The 17,882-nt window shown below is 39.8% G+C and overlaps 1 protein-coding gene across 5 annotated transcripts; it reads right to left on the bottom strand.

Moving 5' to 3' along the window:
• Nucleotides 1–1,165: 1,165 nt before the first annotated feature.
• Nucleotides 1,166–15,086, bottom strand: Znf322 (zinc finger protein 322). 5 transcript variants are annotated; one of them, XM_085831229.1, is made up of 5 exons: nucleotides 15,026–15,086; nucleotides 14,007–14,090; nucleotides 8,653–8,726; nucleotides 6,402–6,760; nucleotides 1,166–3,542 (listed from the first exon to the last, which is right to left on the bottom strand). In XM_085831229.1, the coding sequence occupies exon 5, from the start codon at nucleotides 3,397–3,399 to the stop codon at nucleotides 2,167–2,169; it is 1,233 nt and encodes a 410-aa protein (XP_085687355.1). In that variant the 5' UTR covers nucleotides 3,400–3,542; nucleotides 6,402–6,760; nucleotides 8,653–8,726; nucleotides 14,007–14,090; nucleotides 15,026–15,086; the 3' UTR covers nucleotides 1,166–2,166. The 5 variants fall into 5 exon arrangements, with proteins under 5 accessions (XP_085687355.1, XP_029324436.2, XP_029324438.2 ...); XM_029468576.2 differs by lacking the exon at nucleotides 6,402–6,760; XM_029468578.2 differs by lacking the exon at nucleotides 6,402–6,760 and having other exon boundaries at nucleotides 14,007–14,087; nucleotides 15,026–15,083.
• Nucleotides 15,087–17,882: the final 2,796 nt, after the last annotated feature.

Below are 17,882 nucleotides of genomic sequence, written 5' to 3'. Positions count from 1 at the left end.
TGGAATTCAGGAGTTCACTAAAGAACTTACAATAAAACTAGGACAATTACTGATTAGCGATAAAATAATTAAATTCTATACAGTCTCAAATATACAGGAACTTGATATATTTGTATTAAGTCTTTTAAGTCAAAGAAAGCAAATGAGAAGTGACCATTTGACAAATGCTTGGGTCATGAGCTATCCAAAGAGTGTGAAAGACCATCAGTTACCCCACTGGACTGGAAACACATATTTATCCTTAAACTTCAGGTCAATCTGCGGACTACTTTTCTAACAATTATATACCTTATATTGTGTTGATTGCAATCCTGTCCCTGGAATTAAATTGTATTTTTCTTTCCTTGATAGAACTGAAATAAATGAAAAAAAAATGTCATTATGAAGCTTAATTGCTGCAAGTATCAGGATAATAGACTGAAGGAGGACATTAGCTTTGGAGTCAGGATCCTCAAAAATCAGTGTCCTGTTTCTCTATTAGAATGCTTCACTGGGCTGGCGAGATGGCTCAGCAGATAAGAGCACTGACTGCTCTTCCAAAGGTCCTTGAGTTCAAATCCCAGCAATCACATGGTGGCTCACAACCACCCGTAGTGAGATCTGATGCCCTCTTCTGGGGTCTGAAGATAGCTATAGTGTACTTATGTATAATAATAAATAAATCCTTTAAAAAATGCTTCATTGCATCGCTCCTCTACTTTCTCTGGCTTACAACTTGCTCCCTATTCCTTCTGCTCTAAGCCAGCTGTTAAAGTATCTATCACTAAAAGAGATGAAGCAAGTCACAGAATCCTGAATACTATAATATCATCATAACCAGTATCCTAAAATTTGTCATTTTGACTTGAAAATAAATTAATCTATAAATATGAAATTTCAACGACCCCAGTGATAACTCAAAAAAGAAATTTTAGACATTTTAGGACACTTCTGAGGGCAGATGTCAACACTAAGCAAAGAACTGAGTGTTCTGGTTTTTGCTGAGGTTGATCATGCCAAAGGGAAGCTAAGAATTTTAACCCAAGCTAAGTACTCCTTAGCTTCTTACTTCTTAGCAAAACACCATTCCCATTCTAGCCATGGGATTTTAAGAAACACACAGGAAAACCAAACAGGAAGCAAAAATCAAAGCACTGCTTTTTTCCAACAATAAATCACACCCTACTTATACACAAGATTACAGTTCTTTCCTTTATTGAATTTATGAATTTTTAAAGTGAAACTAAAGCAATCATTAATTGGCTGAGACAAAAGGAAAGCATCTTCACCTGAGTTCCCCCGACCCGCGCTGGCCTGCCCCAGCTCCTCCAGCTTTTGGGTTGCTAGGGCATTATTTCCATACAACTCTAGTTTTTTCATTTTTTTTTTTCCACAATGTGGTTCAACTATGAACAGCATATATACAGATTCTCACCCACAATTAGATCTCTTCCTGGAACAACTCCTCCGTAGAACTCATTCTCTGGGGCCTGACTAAGTAAGACTTCTTTCTAGCTTCTCAGACACAATGCATTTACGGGTTTTCACTAATGTGAGTTCCCTGATATGCTCCAAGAGCTGAACATTAATAAGCTTTCTTCATTCAGATACTTATTGTTCCTCTGATTTTCGTCTAGGAGGATGGAAACCCAAGTATGACTCTCCAACACGTGTTTTCGCCACACCCAAATATCCATTTACCCCAGTATGGCTTCTCTGAGGGGTAAGGAAGTCAGAGTTCTGTAAGCAGCTTTTTGCCTGTAATGTCTGGGGCTTCTCCCCAGGGTGATTTTTCTGATATCCAATAAGACATACTCACTGTCTGAAGTACTGCCAATACAAAACATTTACATGGTTGTTCTCTGGTGTGACTTGTCTTGTAAAGATGAGGACTTAACACTGCTGGAGAGCTCTCATACTGCATTGTAAAGCTTCCTACCTGTATGAATCTTGTGATGGTTTTCCAAAACCCAGAGCATTTGTGGAGTTCTTTGCAATTGTGGTTAATAAAGGTGTCCTGACAGGGCCACTCTCTGCATTTAAACTTTTCTTACAGTTCCTAAGACTGTAGACTCTCTGAACTCCAATGAAGTCTGAGATCTAAGGGAAATCTGAAATTTACCTAGGAGTCTTTCACTTACTGAATTCTGATATGTAAATATATTTTTAAGGTTACATGACTTCTTGTCAAGACATACGTGAGGTTTCCGATGCGTGAGAACTTAGATCAAGCCCTTTTTCACTCATATTACAGATGTATTCATCATCAATGTGCACTGTCTGATGTTGAAGAAGGGCTGAGCTATGATGAAAGGTTTTATCACATACACTGTATTTATAATGGAGCTCCTCTGTTTGAGTCCTCATTTTCTGCTGGGCAACGAAGTCCATACCTAGGAGGAAGTCACTCTCACACATAGACCATTGATGTGGTTTTTCTTCCATATGAATTCTCTGATGTACAATAAAGTCTGAGCTACAGTTGAAACTTTTCTCATATTCAAGGCATTTGAAAGTATGAGTGTGAGTTGCCTGGTGCCTAATTAGGTTGGCACTCCGAGTAAAACTTCTCATACACTCCAAGCATTTATATGGTTTCTCTCCTGTATGGACTCTCTGGTGTACAATAAGGTCAGATTTCTGGCCAAAGCACTTCTCACAGGCACCACACTTGTACGGCTTCTCCCCAGTATGAACTCTTTTATGCACAATGAAGGCAGACCGATGTCGGTAACTTTTCTCACATTTATTGCATTTGTAGGGCCTTTCACCGGTATGAGTCCTTTGGTGGCTAATAAGATCTGATTTCCCACTAAAAGCCTTTTCACATTCCAGACACTTAAACGGTTTCTCACCTGTGTGAGTTCTTCGGTGCCTTATGAGATTTGTACTTCGACTGAAGCATTTATCACACTCATTACACAGATAAGGTTTTTCACCTGTATGGCTTCGCTGGTGGACAAGCAGATCAGAACTCTGACCAAAATTCTTGCCACAGATGTCACAGGTATAAAACTTTTTACCTGCATGAGTTCTCTGGTGTCCTGAAAGGGCTAAGTGGTGCCAAAAGCTCTTTTCACATTTGCTACACTTATAAGGTTTCTCGTAATTATGGATCCTCTGGTGGGAAATAAGATCTGAACTTTGGATGAAGGTTTTCTCACACATATCACATCTATAAGGTTTCTCCTCGGTATATGTTCTCTCACACATTCGTGCTAAGTTTTCACAAAAGTTTTGTTCACGTTCAAGGCACTGATATGTTTGATTATCTATTTGAGTAATCTCATGTACACGAATATAAATCTTTTTCCCCCTTTTGAGGGCATACATGGTATGTTTTCCGTTTTTGAGTTCTCTGGTTACATTTCTCTTCTGAAGTGTACATCTTCTATGGTTCTCTCCTAAGTGGCTTTCCATCAGTCTTCTTGATCCCTGTTTTCATAGTCATTTTTCTGGTAACTTCAAAAATATATCTTTTTTAAGCCTTTCATTCATTTGCAATTTGTGTTTAAAAACTTCCAGCATCATATACATTAGTTTCTTACTTGGTACCTACAAACCTATGAGACAAAATAGAGATATTATTTATATTTCTATCACTAAGAAGCCTCAAAGCCAAATCACTGTATTAAAGACTGAGAGAATCTCTTTACTGGGCTGGTGAAATGGCTTGGTGGATAAAGGTGCTTGCTACTAAACCTGATGACCAGAGTTCTATTCCCACAATCTATCTACATGGTACAAGTTGAGAACTGCATGTCCTCCAATATCCACACTGGTGCCATGCAGCACCCACCTACCCCTACATACACACAGAGTAAATGCAAAGAAAGAGAGGGAGAAAACTAGAAAAGACAGGGGAGGATAAACTGTAAATTCTACATGGACCCCTGATCCAGAATACCTAGAGACAGAACTTTTTGAATCTGGGATTTTGAAATACCTGTATATACATAAAGAGTTGCTCTGGGGATGGGATGCATGTCTAAACACAACACTCATTCAGGTTTCATACTCATCTTACACACAGGACCTGAAGATAAATTCATAAATGTTTTGTTTTGTTTTTAAATTTTTTATGTGAATTGGTACATTTGCCTGCATGTGTCTGTGTGAGAGTGTTAGATGCCCTGGAACTGGAGTTATAGACAATTGTAAACTGCCATGTGGGTGCTGGGAATTGAACCTGGATCCTCTGGAAGAGCAGACCTTAACAGCAGACGGCTCTTAACCTCTGAGCCATCTCTCGAGCCTCTCATAAAGTATTTTTAAATGAAAAACAAAGTCTTGTTGTACCCGTGCTACAGCACATGACTGGACTCAGAGGACAACTCTGAGGTGTTTGTTCTTTTCTTCCACTTTTTTGTGCACCCTAGGGGTCAAATTCCATGGGAAGCATTTTACCCACTGAACCATCTGACCAGCCCTCATCTATTTTTAATAACTTTGTGACTAAAATAAAGTTTGTTATTTGAAATGTTTATGGCATTTGTTTGACACTCAAAATAACTCAAATTTAGGAGTACTTCATATTTTAAAATTTTGGACTGAGGGATGCTCAATCTATGGTTTTCTTCTCTGTTATTACAAACATGATAGGCATTGCATATGATAAACTACCAATAGGAACTCATTCTTTTATGAACCTGGCAATTTGAAACCCAAGGCTCTGGGCCAGAATGACAGTTCAGTGAGAAGCAGCAAGCCCATTGGCCTGAGCTTGATACCCTGGGCTTACATGGGAAAGAAGAAAACTGATTCCCACAGGTTTCTTCTGACCTCCATGTGCACACATTTACACACATAAGTAAATAAACAAAAGGTTACCCTAGGCAGCTCTTTTCCATTCATTTAGCTGGGAAGTCAGGACAGGTCTGATAAGCAGTACACTTGTTTAGGAAGTGAACAAACTGAAGATGTGCCTCCCTTCACACTTATTGTCTTGTGTAACATTTTTCATAAAACATCAATGACTTATTTAGTGATGTAAATGTAACTTTTCACCTTATTTTACTAAGAGAATCAAAGTGAGCAAGCAGAACGAGATTGAAGCACACTCATCAGTGTAAAGCCAAACAGCACCCCTCCTTGTGTCACTGCCAGCACCTAGCAAACTGCCTACAGGTGTGCTGAAGCAGATTGCTTCCTACTCTCACCGAAGATGCCACGCTGCTGCTGCTCAATCCACAAACTTTCATCTATGTTTGGGACTCCATCTGCTTTCTTCACAACTGCATCCTGACAGCTGTTCTGCCATCACTCTTCTACATCACCGATTTATCCTTTCTACAGGATCATTCTAGTTAGTAAAGAGGCTATCCTCTCTCTTCTTACAAAACAAAACAAAAACAAAAAGCACAACCAGAAACTTCTCAGCCACCTCATCCTCAAACTACTCTTCCCGTTTTATTCTCCTTTATATTAGAACTCACCAAAAGAAAAAAGTTTCTGGAACATGCATATTCCAATTAGACATCCACCCTTAACTTGTACCTAGACTCCTTTAGAAACCTACAAACACCAAGGACACTTGACCCCTAGCTCCCAGCTTGAGTCATTTCTGTACTGTTCCTCTACTCTGATCACGCTGGTCTTGGTCATGGTTCAAGAAAGCAGAACTATTTCCATTTCAGGGTCTTCATGTCCTTCATCTCTTCCTCCCTCCCTTCTTGCCTAAGGACTTCTCCTCTAGACTGTCTTCAAAGCTGCTCTCTTACCTCATTTAAATCTTTGCTCGACTGTAACACATTCTCACTGGGGCCTTTTCTGACCACCTTATGCACCATCCCAACTCACATAACACCCTTTCCATCTTTCTATTTGATTTTTCTATGCTGAATATGAGCCTAATAGACATGAATCCCCACACATGTTTCCATTACTATTATTCAGTCTGTTCATTGCTGTTTAACACCTAGGAAAATACCTGGTACATGCAAAGTTCTCAAATTTACAGCAGATCTTCTTATTTGGCATCTATAGACTCCTGTATAACCTATAAATCATTTGTTGCTCACTTTAAGTCTATTTTTCTAGGAAGTGTGTTCAAAATTTATCATAAAGGCTAAATATTCAAGAAACAGATATTGGCCTAGAGCCTACATATAAAACTGTAAATGAAAAAATATCAAAACTCACAAAAAAATGGCATGTTAGCAAATGGATAAGCTTACCAAATACAGAACACTAAAAAATAAAATGGAGAACTTGGAGAAAACACCCCAAAAGGATCTCAAGGGCACATAGGGTCATGTTTACCTCTGCTAATGAGACAATAGATGACTTCTTATTTCATCAATTTACTAACTCCAGTTTTCTAATTTTCATTCAGCAATTTTTATTATTTCCTTATGAAAAGCAAAGACATTGCTCTTGATTATTGCAGTGAATGATAAATTTAATCAATAGAAAAAACATACCTATAAATAGATGCCAGTGTTCCAAAAGTCACTTGAAAAAGTTTTAAAATTTAGCTTTGAAGAATATGAGAGCTGAATACAAGGCAAACAGATATGTAGAAAATGTAGCTTTTGTAGCTTTGTGCTACAGAGGGACAGAGTGAGACACCAATGTGCTGTAAGGCTAGCAAGTATAACAAGAGGCAAAAAAATCTTTGAGAAATGTGAACTAAATAGCACAGACATAGTTGTGCTAAACAGTCATTGTGTCCAGATCTTCAACATTCTGCATGATAGCTGCTTTCAGTCAGAGGTCTCCTGGCATCACAGAGAAACTCCTCACACTCTAAGCCCTTTTTCTCTCTTCTTCTAGTAGTATCCTAGAAGTGAAAATACACCTATCAAATGAATCCTTGTTAGACAATAAAATACCCACTCTCATCACATAAGCATATACTTCTATATGTTTTTCTAACCAAGACGGTGAATCAAAGTTCACTTTGTCTATTGATGCGCAGTGGTGTCAGAGTGCTAACAGACTGCCTGGTGGGAGGAATCCACAGCAAACACTCATTTGCTTGTCTACTCACCAAAGGCCTTTTATGAAAGTTATCCGAAAAATCACTAACAATGTCTTGAGCAAAGAGCACATTTTGTCCCTGTTACACTCAATCCTCTAATCCTAAAACATCAGAGAATATTATTCCTACTTTCTTTTATGAGGCTGAGTTTAGAGAAAAGAGAGCCTAGCACCTGTCTAGAATCTAATCTTGCCTTACAGTCAAAGTAAGCAAGCAAAGGCTTTCTTTACACTGACAGAAAGCTCTCAATTCATCCAAAATTTGAAAGATCACCCTGCATTCTCTTTTGTTTTATACCTCACAATCAAAGTGTCAAGAATTTGTTGGCTTCATTTAAAAATTCATAAATCCATATCCAACCACTTTTCATCAATTTCTGCTGCTACCAATCTGGTCCAAACCACTTTTATTTCTGTGGATTATTGTAATTACATCTTAGCCAATTCTTCTCTGTTACAGGCCTAACTGCATGCCATTCCTAATCCCTACCTTCTCAAAATGTGATATATTTGGTCATCTGATCTTTTAAAGAATGACTAACTGAGGTCATATGAAGATACCCAGAGTTGACAAAGAAGCACAGCCAGACTGAAGGCTCTGAGGACAGTGAGGAAGCAGCTGTTGTAAGGCAAGGCGACTTCCAGACAAACCGTACTGGATTTCTAGTCTTCAGAGTGTGGGAAAAAAAGAGGAAAATTTGGTTGTCTGAAGCACTCAGGTGATAGTCGGTTTTTAAGCAGTTCTAATAAGCTAATAAGCCATCTGTGTACCGGAACCTTCTCTACACTCTCTACTCTGCAGCCAGTATAATCCTGTTACAACAGAAAGCTGAATTACATACTCCTGCTCTGTCAGTATTTTTTTCTTCTACCCAAATCTTTACAATAACCCAAGAGTCCCAACTGGAGCTGCCCTGCGACTCTCTAACACTGCCTGACTTCTTTCTCAGTCTTCTTACAGGATCTCATCCAGCCACAATGGCTTCCCAAGCTGTTTCTCTTCTACACATACTCTACTTGAGATTTGTGCCCTTTCTTTCTTCCAACTTTGGTGTTCTTGCTCCAGGTATGGCCAATATCTTAATACCCCAATAATTATTTTTTTCATTTATCACTTCTTAATCAAACTGTTTCCAGCCACACTATTTAAATATTGTGAATCTCCAATGACAAAGTTACCTCACCTTTCCTGTTTTATCCTTCTCCAGAGCAGTTATCACACTTTAATACACTCTATAATTCGTTTATTAGCTTGTTGTATATTGTTAAATATAGGAAAGATGCTTTTAGTGTTCTTTCCCTAATAGAGCAGTACTAAGTATATAGACAGTGTTTAAGAAGCACTTGCTGTCATAAATGGATTTCCAAAGGAATTCTATTTCCTTGGGCTAAAGATGGCTCAGCAGTTAAAACTGGCAATTCCTCCTGAGTACCCAAGTTTGATTCCCAGCACCCATATGACAGCTCACCTTCTGTAACTCCAGTTCCAGGGCATCAACACTCTTCTGGCCCCCATGGGCAACAGGCCTACATAGTGCACAGACCTTCATGCAAGAAAACCACCAATAACATAATATAATAATTAAAAAATAGATTTTTTTTAAAAAAATCTATTTTCCCACATACTCTGGTGAGATGCAGTCTGAAAAGGAAAAGGTCCATTTTATAAGACTGGAGAAAAATGTAGCTTACCAACAATGCAGACAGATGAAAAGCAGCCTTCACTTTATGTCTTGAGAAAATCAAAACTTAAAAAAAACAGCTTTCTGCAAAACACAAGTATAAAAGATCGTTTACATATAATGGACTTAACAGTGAATAAGCATTTCCCTTAAAAATGGCAAATGAGGGTTTGGAGAGATGGCTCAGTGGTTAAGAACACTGACTGCTCCTCCAGAGGTCCCAAGTTCAATTCCCAGCAACTACCTGGTGGCTCACAGCCATCCGTAATGGGATCCAATACCCTCTTCTGGTATGTCTCAAGACAGCAACAGTGTACTCATACATATTAAATGAATAAATACATCTTTAAAAAAAAAACAAAAAACAAAACAGCAAATGAGAGATGCAGAAATAGCTCAACTATTAAGGGTATCTGCTTAATAGTTTTATTTATTCATTTAAATAAATGAATAAATGAATAAATACATCTTTAAAAAAAAAACAAAAAACAAAACAGCAAATGAGAGATGCAGAAATAGCTCAACTATTAAGGGTATCTGCTGCTCTTCCAGAGGACCCAAGTTCAATTCCTACCACTCATATGGTGTCTCACAACCATCTATCTGGAACCTTAGTTCAAAAGTACCCAATACCCTTGTGCAGAGGCCCCAGGCATGCACATGCTGCACAAACATATATGCAGGCAAAACACTCATATACACGATATACATGAAATGAAATTTCAAAAAAATTAAAAAAAAAAGCAAATGTATTTTCTTTTGGAATCTCATTGACTCAGCTCTAGAAAGGATAACCATTATAAGTACTGGAAGAAAAACAGTTAAAAGAATTAAATAAACATAAACTTCTTAGGTCAAATACTGAGAAATAATAAGTTGAAGAAAATAAGGAACATAAACTTAGAAATCAATGAACTATAGAACAAAACAAAGTCCCTTTAAAAAATATTTTTATTTTGTGTGTGTGAATGTTTTGTTCACCTTTCTGCGGCATGTGTGTACTGCACCAGTTCATGCCTGGTCAAAGAAGGCAGAGAAGAATCCCCTGGAACTGTGAGCCACCGTATAATTTGGAATAGAACCCGAACCTTCTACAAGAGCAACAAGTGCTCTAAACTACTCGGTCATCGTTCTAGCTCTTATAAATTCAATTATAAACTAAAATACTGGTACTTTGCCTGGCCTTGGGATGAGGGAAGCTTTTAATCCCAGCTACTTGGAAGAATAAAGAGGATCATAAAAGTTCAAGGCTTATCTGAGCCAAAGAACAGGTTCAAAGCCAGTCGAGGCAACTTGGTGAAACTGCCTCAAAAAAACAAACAAACAAACAAACCAACCACCAACAAAATCTTGCATGGTTTTTGCCTAGAATGTAAAGACCTGTGGTTAACAATCACTAGCACATGGGCTAGAGAGATGGCTCAGTAGTTAGTTAAGAGCACTGGTGAAATGAAGGCAGGAGCTGATAGAGCAGCCATGGAGGACTGCTGCGTACCAGGCTGCACTCCATGGCTTACACAAGCCTGCATTCTTTCTTATAGCACCTAGCACCCCCAGCCCAAGGATGGCCTCATCTACAATTTAGCTGGTACCTTCCACATTATCAAATACCACAGGTTTGTCCATAGGTCAATCTGGTGGAGGTATTTTCCCAACTGAGGGTTTCTCTTTTAAAAGGATTCTAGCTGTATCAAACAGACATAAAACTAGCCAGCAAAACACCCATACCAAAAATCATTTTTCTTTCTTTCTATGTCTCTGTATGCTACATGTGTGCAGGTGCATGAAGAGGCCAGAAGAGGGTCCCCCTATACTGAACTATAGGCAGTTGTGACAATGCTTGAAACTGAACTCAGGTCCTCTTGGAAGAGCAGGCAGGAATCTTAACTGCTGAACCATCTCTCCAGCCCAAACTGTAAAGTTGTTTTCCCTCCCCTCCGCCACCCCTTTTGGTTTGTTTATGATTTATTTATATTTTATGTGTATGAGCCTTCTTCCCTGCACAAATGTATATGCACTATCTTATTTTTCTATTGCTGTGGTAAGACACCAGGGCAATTAGTAAGCATTTAATTTGGGTTTATGATTTTAGAGAGCTAGAATCCATGATGGTGGAACAAAGGCATGATGTCAGGAATATCTGAGAGCTTACATCATGATCTGTAAGAAAAAGGAAGAAAGAACTAAGTAGGAATGACATATTTTGAAACTTCAATGCCCAGCCTCAGTGACACACCTCCAGTGCCATGACTGCTAATCATTTCCAAACAGTTCCACCACCTGGGAGCCAAGTATTCAAATATGAACCTGTGGGGGCCATTGTCATTCGAACCATGCACCATGTACATGCACCATATATGTGCAATGCCCAAAGAGACAGGAATGAATGCATCAAATCCTCTGGAATTGTTAGTTCAAGTGGGTACTGGTAACCAAACCTGGGTCCTTTGAAAATGTTCTTAACAGCTGCACTGTCTCTCCAACTCCAAATGTAAATTTTTTAAAATATTTTTTGTTTTGGTTTTTCAAGACAATTTCTTTATGTAACCCTGGCTGTCCTGGAACTCTCTCGAGACCAAGCTGGCCTCAAACACACCTGACATTGTCTCTCAAATGCTGGGATTAAGTGTGTACCACCACTCCCAAGCATTCAACTGTAAAAATTTTAAAGTGCAAGCAAATGCTGTAGTTTGTGTAAGAAATCAGAAATTTAAAAAACCCTATTTAAAACTATAAAACTATATTTTAAAAATATTAAAAAACATGTACTTACTAAGTTTGTCAAAACTAAATTAGGAAAAAACAAGAAACTAACGTATTCCATTATCACAAGATAGATGAAAATGGGATCAAAACCTAAGAGGACAGAACTGATGTGAATCAAAGGACAAAGTGCCATATTTCTCTAAGAACACATTTCTGCATACATATATATTTAACAGAAATAAATGGGTGGCCTGGGATAGGACTCTGTAGTGCAGCATATGTAGGGCCCTAGGCCCTTATCACTAACAGTGCCAAGGAGCTGCAAAATGACACATAAAAGCAAATGACACCCGAGTGTGGTGACTCACATCTATACTCCCAGTACTTGGAGCATAAGGAGAACTGGTGAATATTTGAGGCTAGCCTTGGCTATAAAATTCCAAGCCTGCTTGGCCTACAAACTGAGACCCCATTTTGAAACAAACCAAAAGACAGTTCGTTTCAAACAAATAACATGATCACCCAAAAGAAGAAAAAAAATAACTCTTACATAGTATGAGACTATATAAACTCAAGCTAAAGACAATAATTATTTTTAATTTTCTTTTACCTTTTCTTTTAGAAATTGGCTCATTATATAGCTCAGGTGGGTCTTGTTTTCTGATCTGCTTGCCTCAGACTCACACCCCAAGTACTGCCATTAGAGGTACACAGCCTCCCAAACTGTATATACACAATTACTGAGCCTTATTTATGGGGCTTTTCCTCATAGTACATACTAGTTAGTATGTATACCAGAGTTGGATAATGGAACATAGATTCCCCTCAGAAGGAAATTACAAATAGAAAAGAATAAGATTAGAATAAACTCTGTACTGTGGTTAGCTGGAATTAAAGGGCAGTATCAGAATGAGGTCACAGTTTGTACTGTATAGAGAAGCTATACAATGTACACATGAAAAGGGGTTTTTATCCTAGTAATGTCAGCTCTCAAGCACAGCAATAATGTACATATTAAATACTAAGATTCTAGGTTTTAGAATCTTAGTAATTCATCACTGAATGGAATCAGGAGACATGGTAGATAACATGGTTTGCAAAACAGCCTACAATATCTTTGTTGAGCTAAAATATAGAAATGTTCAAACAAAAATACTGTATGTTGTTTTTTAACTGTCCCATGGTGATAGGGATTGAACCACCCAAAGGCTGCACACACATCATACTCTACCACTGAGCTATATGCCCTATCCTTTTACCCTTTGAGAAAGGTTTTCCTTAGGTTGCCCAAGCTAGTTTTGTAACTTCCAATCCTCCTGCCTCAGCTCTTTAACTGAGTTTGCTCATAGTTTGGGAAATGAATCAGATTATCTTATTAAACTACCAGTCCAAGACATCACAACTGCTCTCAATAGCCAAGAAACTATGATGCACAAGAAAAACAAACAGAAAACCATTTTAAACCAGGAAACAATTTTCGTATGCAAATAAAATATGATCTGGCTGTCAATCTTCAAAACAGAATATGATACTTCCCACACATTTACAATAAAATCCAAAGTTTTACTGCTCTCCATACTATGGAATGTCTGCCATTTTCATCCTCTCAGGCACCTCAAAAAATGTTGTTTTTCTACCTAAACCACTGTTCCTCAATGTAGCTTTCTCCATTATCTGATTTAAGTAGCCTGAAACTTACTACCTGAAAAAGCAACACTCCTTCATGGTCCTTCAACCACCTTACAGAACCACTATCCTACATTAAGAGATGTACTTTATATGTGTTCCCTCGTCTGTCTCTCCTACTAGAGCATAACATCTACTATGGTTAGGATTTTGTCTTTTGGTTACTGCAGTATCTGTAACATTTAGAATACATCTGTTAAACAATTAAAAAAACAACAAGTAGCCAAGTCTCAGACTGAAAAAGGAGTATCATTACCCTTGGGTCTCCAATGTGCATCTGGCAAACACATCCTCCAAATCCTTACTCCAGGTCACTGTCTCTAACATGCTTCCTTAACCCTCCTAGGAAGGGAGGACTTCTGTTTTTTGTTTTGTTTTCATGAGCAACATCAGACTGCATTTCATAAGCAAAGAGCAGGCAAAAATTCAAATAGATAGGCTAAGCAACAAAACTTCAGAGCTCAAGATTCTTGTAGGTGAAAGGATATATGGGATGATCAAACAGTAAATATTTAAAGTACTGTCTTAAAAACCATACTTGCTGTACAGCCTCAGACCAGGGGTTGCCTCAATTTCCATTGATTACATGGATTATGGACATTTAATCCTCCCAAGAACACTGTAAAATCAAATATTTTTTGATCTTACTGATAGAAAACCTGTTGCTATGACAGTTACCTAATTACACAAGAACTCAAGGCAGTTAAGTAACAGAGCCGGGTTTAAATATCCATCCTAGAGCCTGTCTGAGCATTGGGCACACTGCCTTCTTTGTATGGCAAATCAAAAGAAGGACAATTGTTGCAAATGGCTGTGTATGCCTGTTAGAAAAATAGGTGTACTGATTAAAGGGCCACTATGTTAGTCACCAGAAAGACCCTTTTCCTTTTCCCAAGTATGTTTTACCTTCTTTCTAGTCCCATCCCTACTCCAAAATTCACATTTATATAGAAACAGATGTATGCCACTTACCTTAACAAGAACCGAACAACTATTTTTTCATATCCACAAGGTCTCTAATCCAGAAGTACTCATAATATTTAATTCTTCCCTCTGCTAGAGGAAAAAAGCAGCAATGTTGAATGAACATGACTGCAAAGCTTACATTTTTCCTTTTAACAGTAGGCCATTTAAATAATGTCCCATGCACTCTCCAATCCAGACATCATCCTTCAGCAAAATTTTGCTCATTCTAATGTTTCCGTTCCTCCTTCAAGAAGCAGTTTGTTTCTGACCTGCTCTACACAAAATAACAAGAATTCTTCTAGCTGAGAGATTTTTAAGTTCAGAACAAAGCCCTGGGCCTTGTTTTTCTTGCTGTTAAGACGGGGAGAGTCTCTCTCACGTAGCTTAGGCTAGCTTCAAAATCGCTAGGCAGCTTAAGCTGGCTTTTAATTCCCTATCCTCCTACCTCTACCTCAAACGCTCAGGTGACTGAAAGGCGCATTATTATTTCAACTTCTGAGATCAAAGATTCATTCCTCGTGCACTAAAAACTGTAGGAATACGATTCATGAATGCAAAGTTACACAGGACCAAGGCTGCTAAAAATAAATGACTATGGAATGCTTTGAGCAAACAGATTCTGCGGATTCCGGGGGAACTCAACTAATCTCCGCCCTTAAGGCTGGGGGAGGGTCCTCCCAGTGCCCATGGTTCTCTAGACATTCAGGAAGGCTCCAGACTGCATTCGAGCCTGGCTCCATTACTACCTCCAGGACAGTCTTAACAGGCATCTCCTCCCAACTTTTCGTTGACAGCGACAACAAGGGCGCCGCGCCTGGCCCGGACCCCTCTCATGGCCAAGGACCTCGAGGACCCGCTGCACGCTTACTCCGCCGCCTAGGGCGGCACTTCCGGTGACTGGACCCTCAAGCCGGAGCTTCCGGGGCCGAGCACTAGGCGGTGGCCGGTTCGGTCCCACCGTCTCCTAGGGAAGGAGAGTGGGCCGAGATGCCGAGAGGTCGGCAAGCCAACCGCTGGATACCAACCTGGAGAAGCCGTGCCCGTACGCCACAAGGCCAAGGCAAACCTCTCTCACCAGCAGAGACAGGGAGGCGTAGCCACGCCCCGAGGCACGTAACCACCCCTCATAGGGCTTCACCGGGGTTCCGGGCCAATAGGCACCGGACCTCCCGAAATGGGCGGAGCCTGAGCGCGCCTGCGCCCTGGCTCTTTCGCGTCTGATAACTACCTTTTCAGCTCCTGAATTTGGGACTCTGCAACAGCTCGGGTACCCACTGAATTGAAACCGTGCCCTGTGCCCGGTACTGCGGCTCTGGACTTCTGTTTTCTTTCTCCACGGCTGTTCAAATCAAGAGTCAGGCGTGGTGTCTCAAGGATAGATGCAGAGGAGTCGGTCTTAAATACCTTGAAAAGCCGTAGAAGTGGAGAATTCCAAAGGCTCTGCCGTGCTATCACTCACGCCAGCAAACGATGAGAAGCTTTGAAAAGGGAGCGGCGGCGTGGCCTTATTGCTGGAGAAAGCTGCGGGGAAACCGTGTTGAAAGGATTTCTGTCCTTTCTGATTGAGAAGTCAATATTTTCCCTACTTGAAAAAAAAATGTATATAGGCTGGCGAGATGGTTTCTGTCGGGAGTGAGGAGCAAAGAGTGCTTATTGCTAAAACCTCGAGACCTGAATTTGATCTCTGAGACCAATGTCAAAAGCGGAAAGAGAGAACTAACTGCAAAAGCTGTCTTGTGACAGGCATACACAATAATAAATAAGTATATAATACACACACACACACACATGTATATAATAAAAGCCCTCACATGGGAAGTGAGTACTAGAATTCTCTGGTCTGGAGAAGAACTTGGATTGGCTGTTAAATTCTAGAGTTAGGGTCTGAGGATGGCAATTATGTATTCTGGATTCACTAAATCCTGTTTTCAGAATTTCTGCAGCTTAAATTAAAAATTTAAGACAAAAAAAAATCCCACCAGTGTCATTCTAATATTTAAGTGTGTATGTGCACGCTCTAGGAGGATGTCAGATTCCCTGGAACTGGAATAATGCATGGTTTATGAGCTACCATGTGAGTGCTGGCTGGAAAATGAACCAGGGTCATTGGCAAGAGCAAGTGGTCTTAAATGCTGAGCCATCTCTCTAGCCCTAATTTTCATATTTAAATAACTTTTTATTAACTGTTTTTAGTGTAAGATGTACAAAACACAATTCTAATCACGTTATAGAATGAGCTATGTATGACTATATTAGGAAGAAATGTACACATGTAATAGCAGGAGAGAATGTGTTTATGCCATCCCCTTCAGCTATAAGACTGTTGAGACAATGGACTCCAAGGATTGGAATTGTGATAGGAGTCCTTTGCTGAGAACAAGGAAAGGACTAGGGCCTTGGCCAGTGGGAGAGTTAGGGCAGGATTTCACACAGTTCTGACTGTGATGAGTGGGGCTACTTCTGATAGTAGCTACCAGGACTCCTTACTTATGCACATCTCATGACCTTTAAAATATTCTGAACATCATGTTAGTGGTTGAACCCCTTTACTTACTCCTCTTCCTAGTGTGACCATATTGAGTAAACCGCTTTCACCGCTTTGTCTTGCTTGTCTTTTTGACAGATTGAAGACAGGTAGCTGAGCCTAGCTTGGTAGAGCTACCAAGGTCCATGCATAGACTCTTTTTTTTTTAATTTTTAATATTTTTTATTACATATTTTCCTCAATTACATTTCCAATGCTATCCCAAAAGTCCCCCATAGCGCCCCCCACTTCCCTACCCACCCATTCCCATTCTTTTGGCCCTGGCATTCCCCTATATTGGGGCATATAAAGTTTGCAAGTCCAATGGGCCTCTCTTTCCAGTGATGGCCGACTAGGCCATCTTTCGATACATATGCAGCTAGAGACAAGAGCTCCGGGGTACTGGTTAGTACATCATGTTGTTCCAACTATAGGGTTGCAGATCCCTTTAGCTCCTTGGGTACTTTCTCTAGCTTCTCCATTGGGAGCCCTGTGATCCATCCAATAGCTGACTGTGAGCATCCACTCCTGTGTTTGCTAGGCCCCAGCATCGTCTCACAAGAGACAGCTATATTTGGGTCCTTTCAGCAAAATCTTGCTAGTGTATGCAATGGTGTCAGCGTTTAGAAGCTGATTATGGGATGGATCCCTGGATACGGCAGTCTCTAAATGGTCCATCCTTTCATCACAGCTCCGAACTTTGTCTCTGTAACTCCTTCCCTGGGTGTTTTGTTCCCAATTCTAAGAAGGGGCACAGTGTCCACACTTTGGTCTTCATTCTTCTTGAGTTTCATGCGTTTAGCAAATTGTATCTTATATCTTGGGTATCCTAAGTTTTGGGCTAATATCCACTTATCAGTGAATACATATTGTGTGAGTTCTTTTGTGATTATGTTACCTCACTCAAGATGATGCCCTCCAGGTCCATCCATTTGGCTAGGAATTTCATAAATTCATTCTTTTTAATAGCTGAGTAGTATTCCATTGTGTAAATGTACCATAATTTCTGTATCCATTCCTCTGTTGAGGGACATCTGGGTTCTTTCCAGCTTCTGGCTATTATAAATAGGGCTGCTATGAACATAGTGGAGCATGTGTCCTTTTTACCGGTTGGGACATCTTCTGGATATATGCCCAGGAGAGGTATTGCTGGATCCTCCGGTAGTACTATGTCCAATTTTCTGAGGAACCGCCAGACTGATTTCCAGAGTGGTTGTACAAGCTTGCAATCCCACCAACAATGGAGGAGTGTTCCTCTTTCTCCACATCCTCGCCAGCATCTGCTGTCACCTGAATTTTTGATCTTAGCCATTCTGACTGGTGTGAGGTGGAATCTCAGGGTTGTTTTGATTTGCATT

The sequence above is a fragment of the Mus caroli genome, unplaced genomic scaffold (assembly GCF_978045245.1).
Source record: "Mus caroli unplaced genomic scaffold, Mus_caroli_1 scaffold_15, whole genome shotgun sequence".
Lineage (NCBI taxonomy): Eukaryota > Metazoa > Chordata > Mammalia > Rodentia > Muridae > Mus > Mus caroli.
The sequence above is the reverse complement of the archived record's forward strand: the minus strand, read 5'-3'. Positions and strand labels throughout refer to the sequence as shown.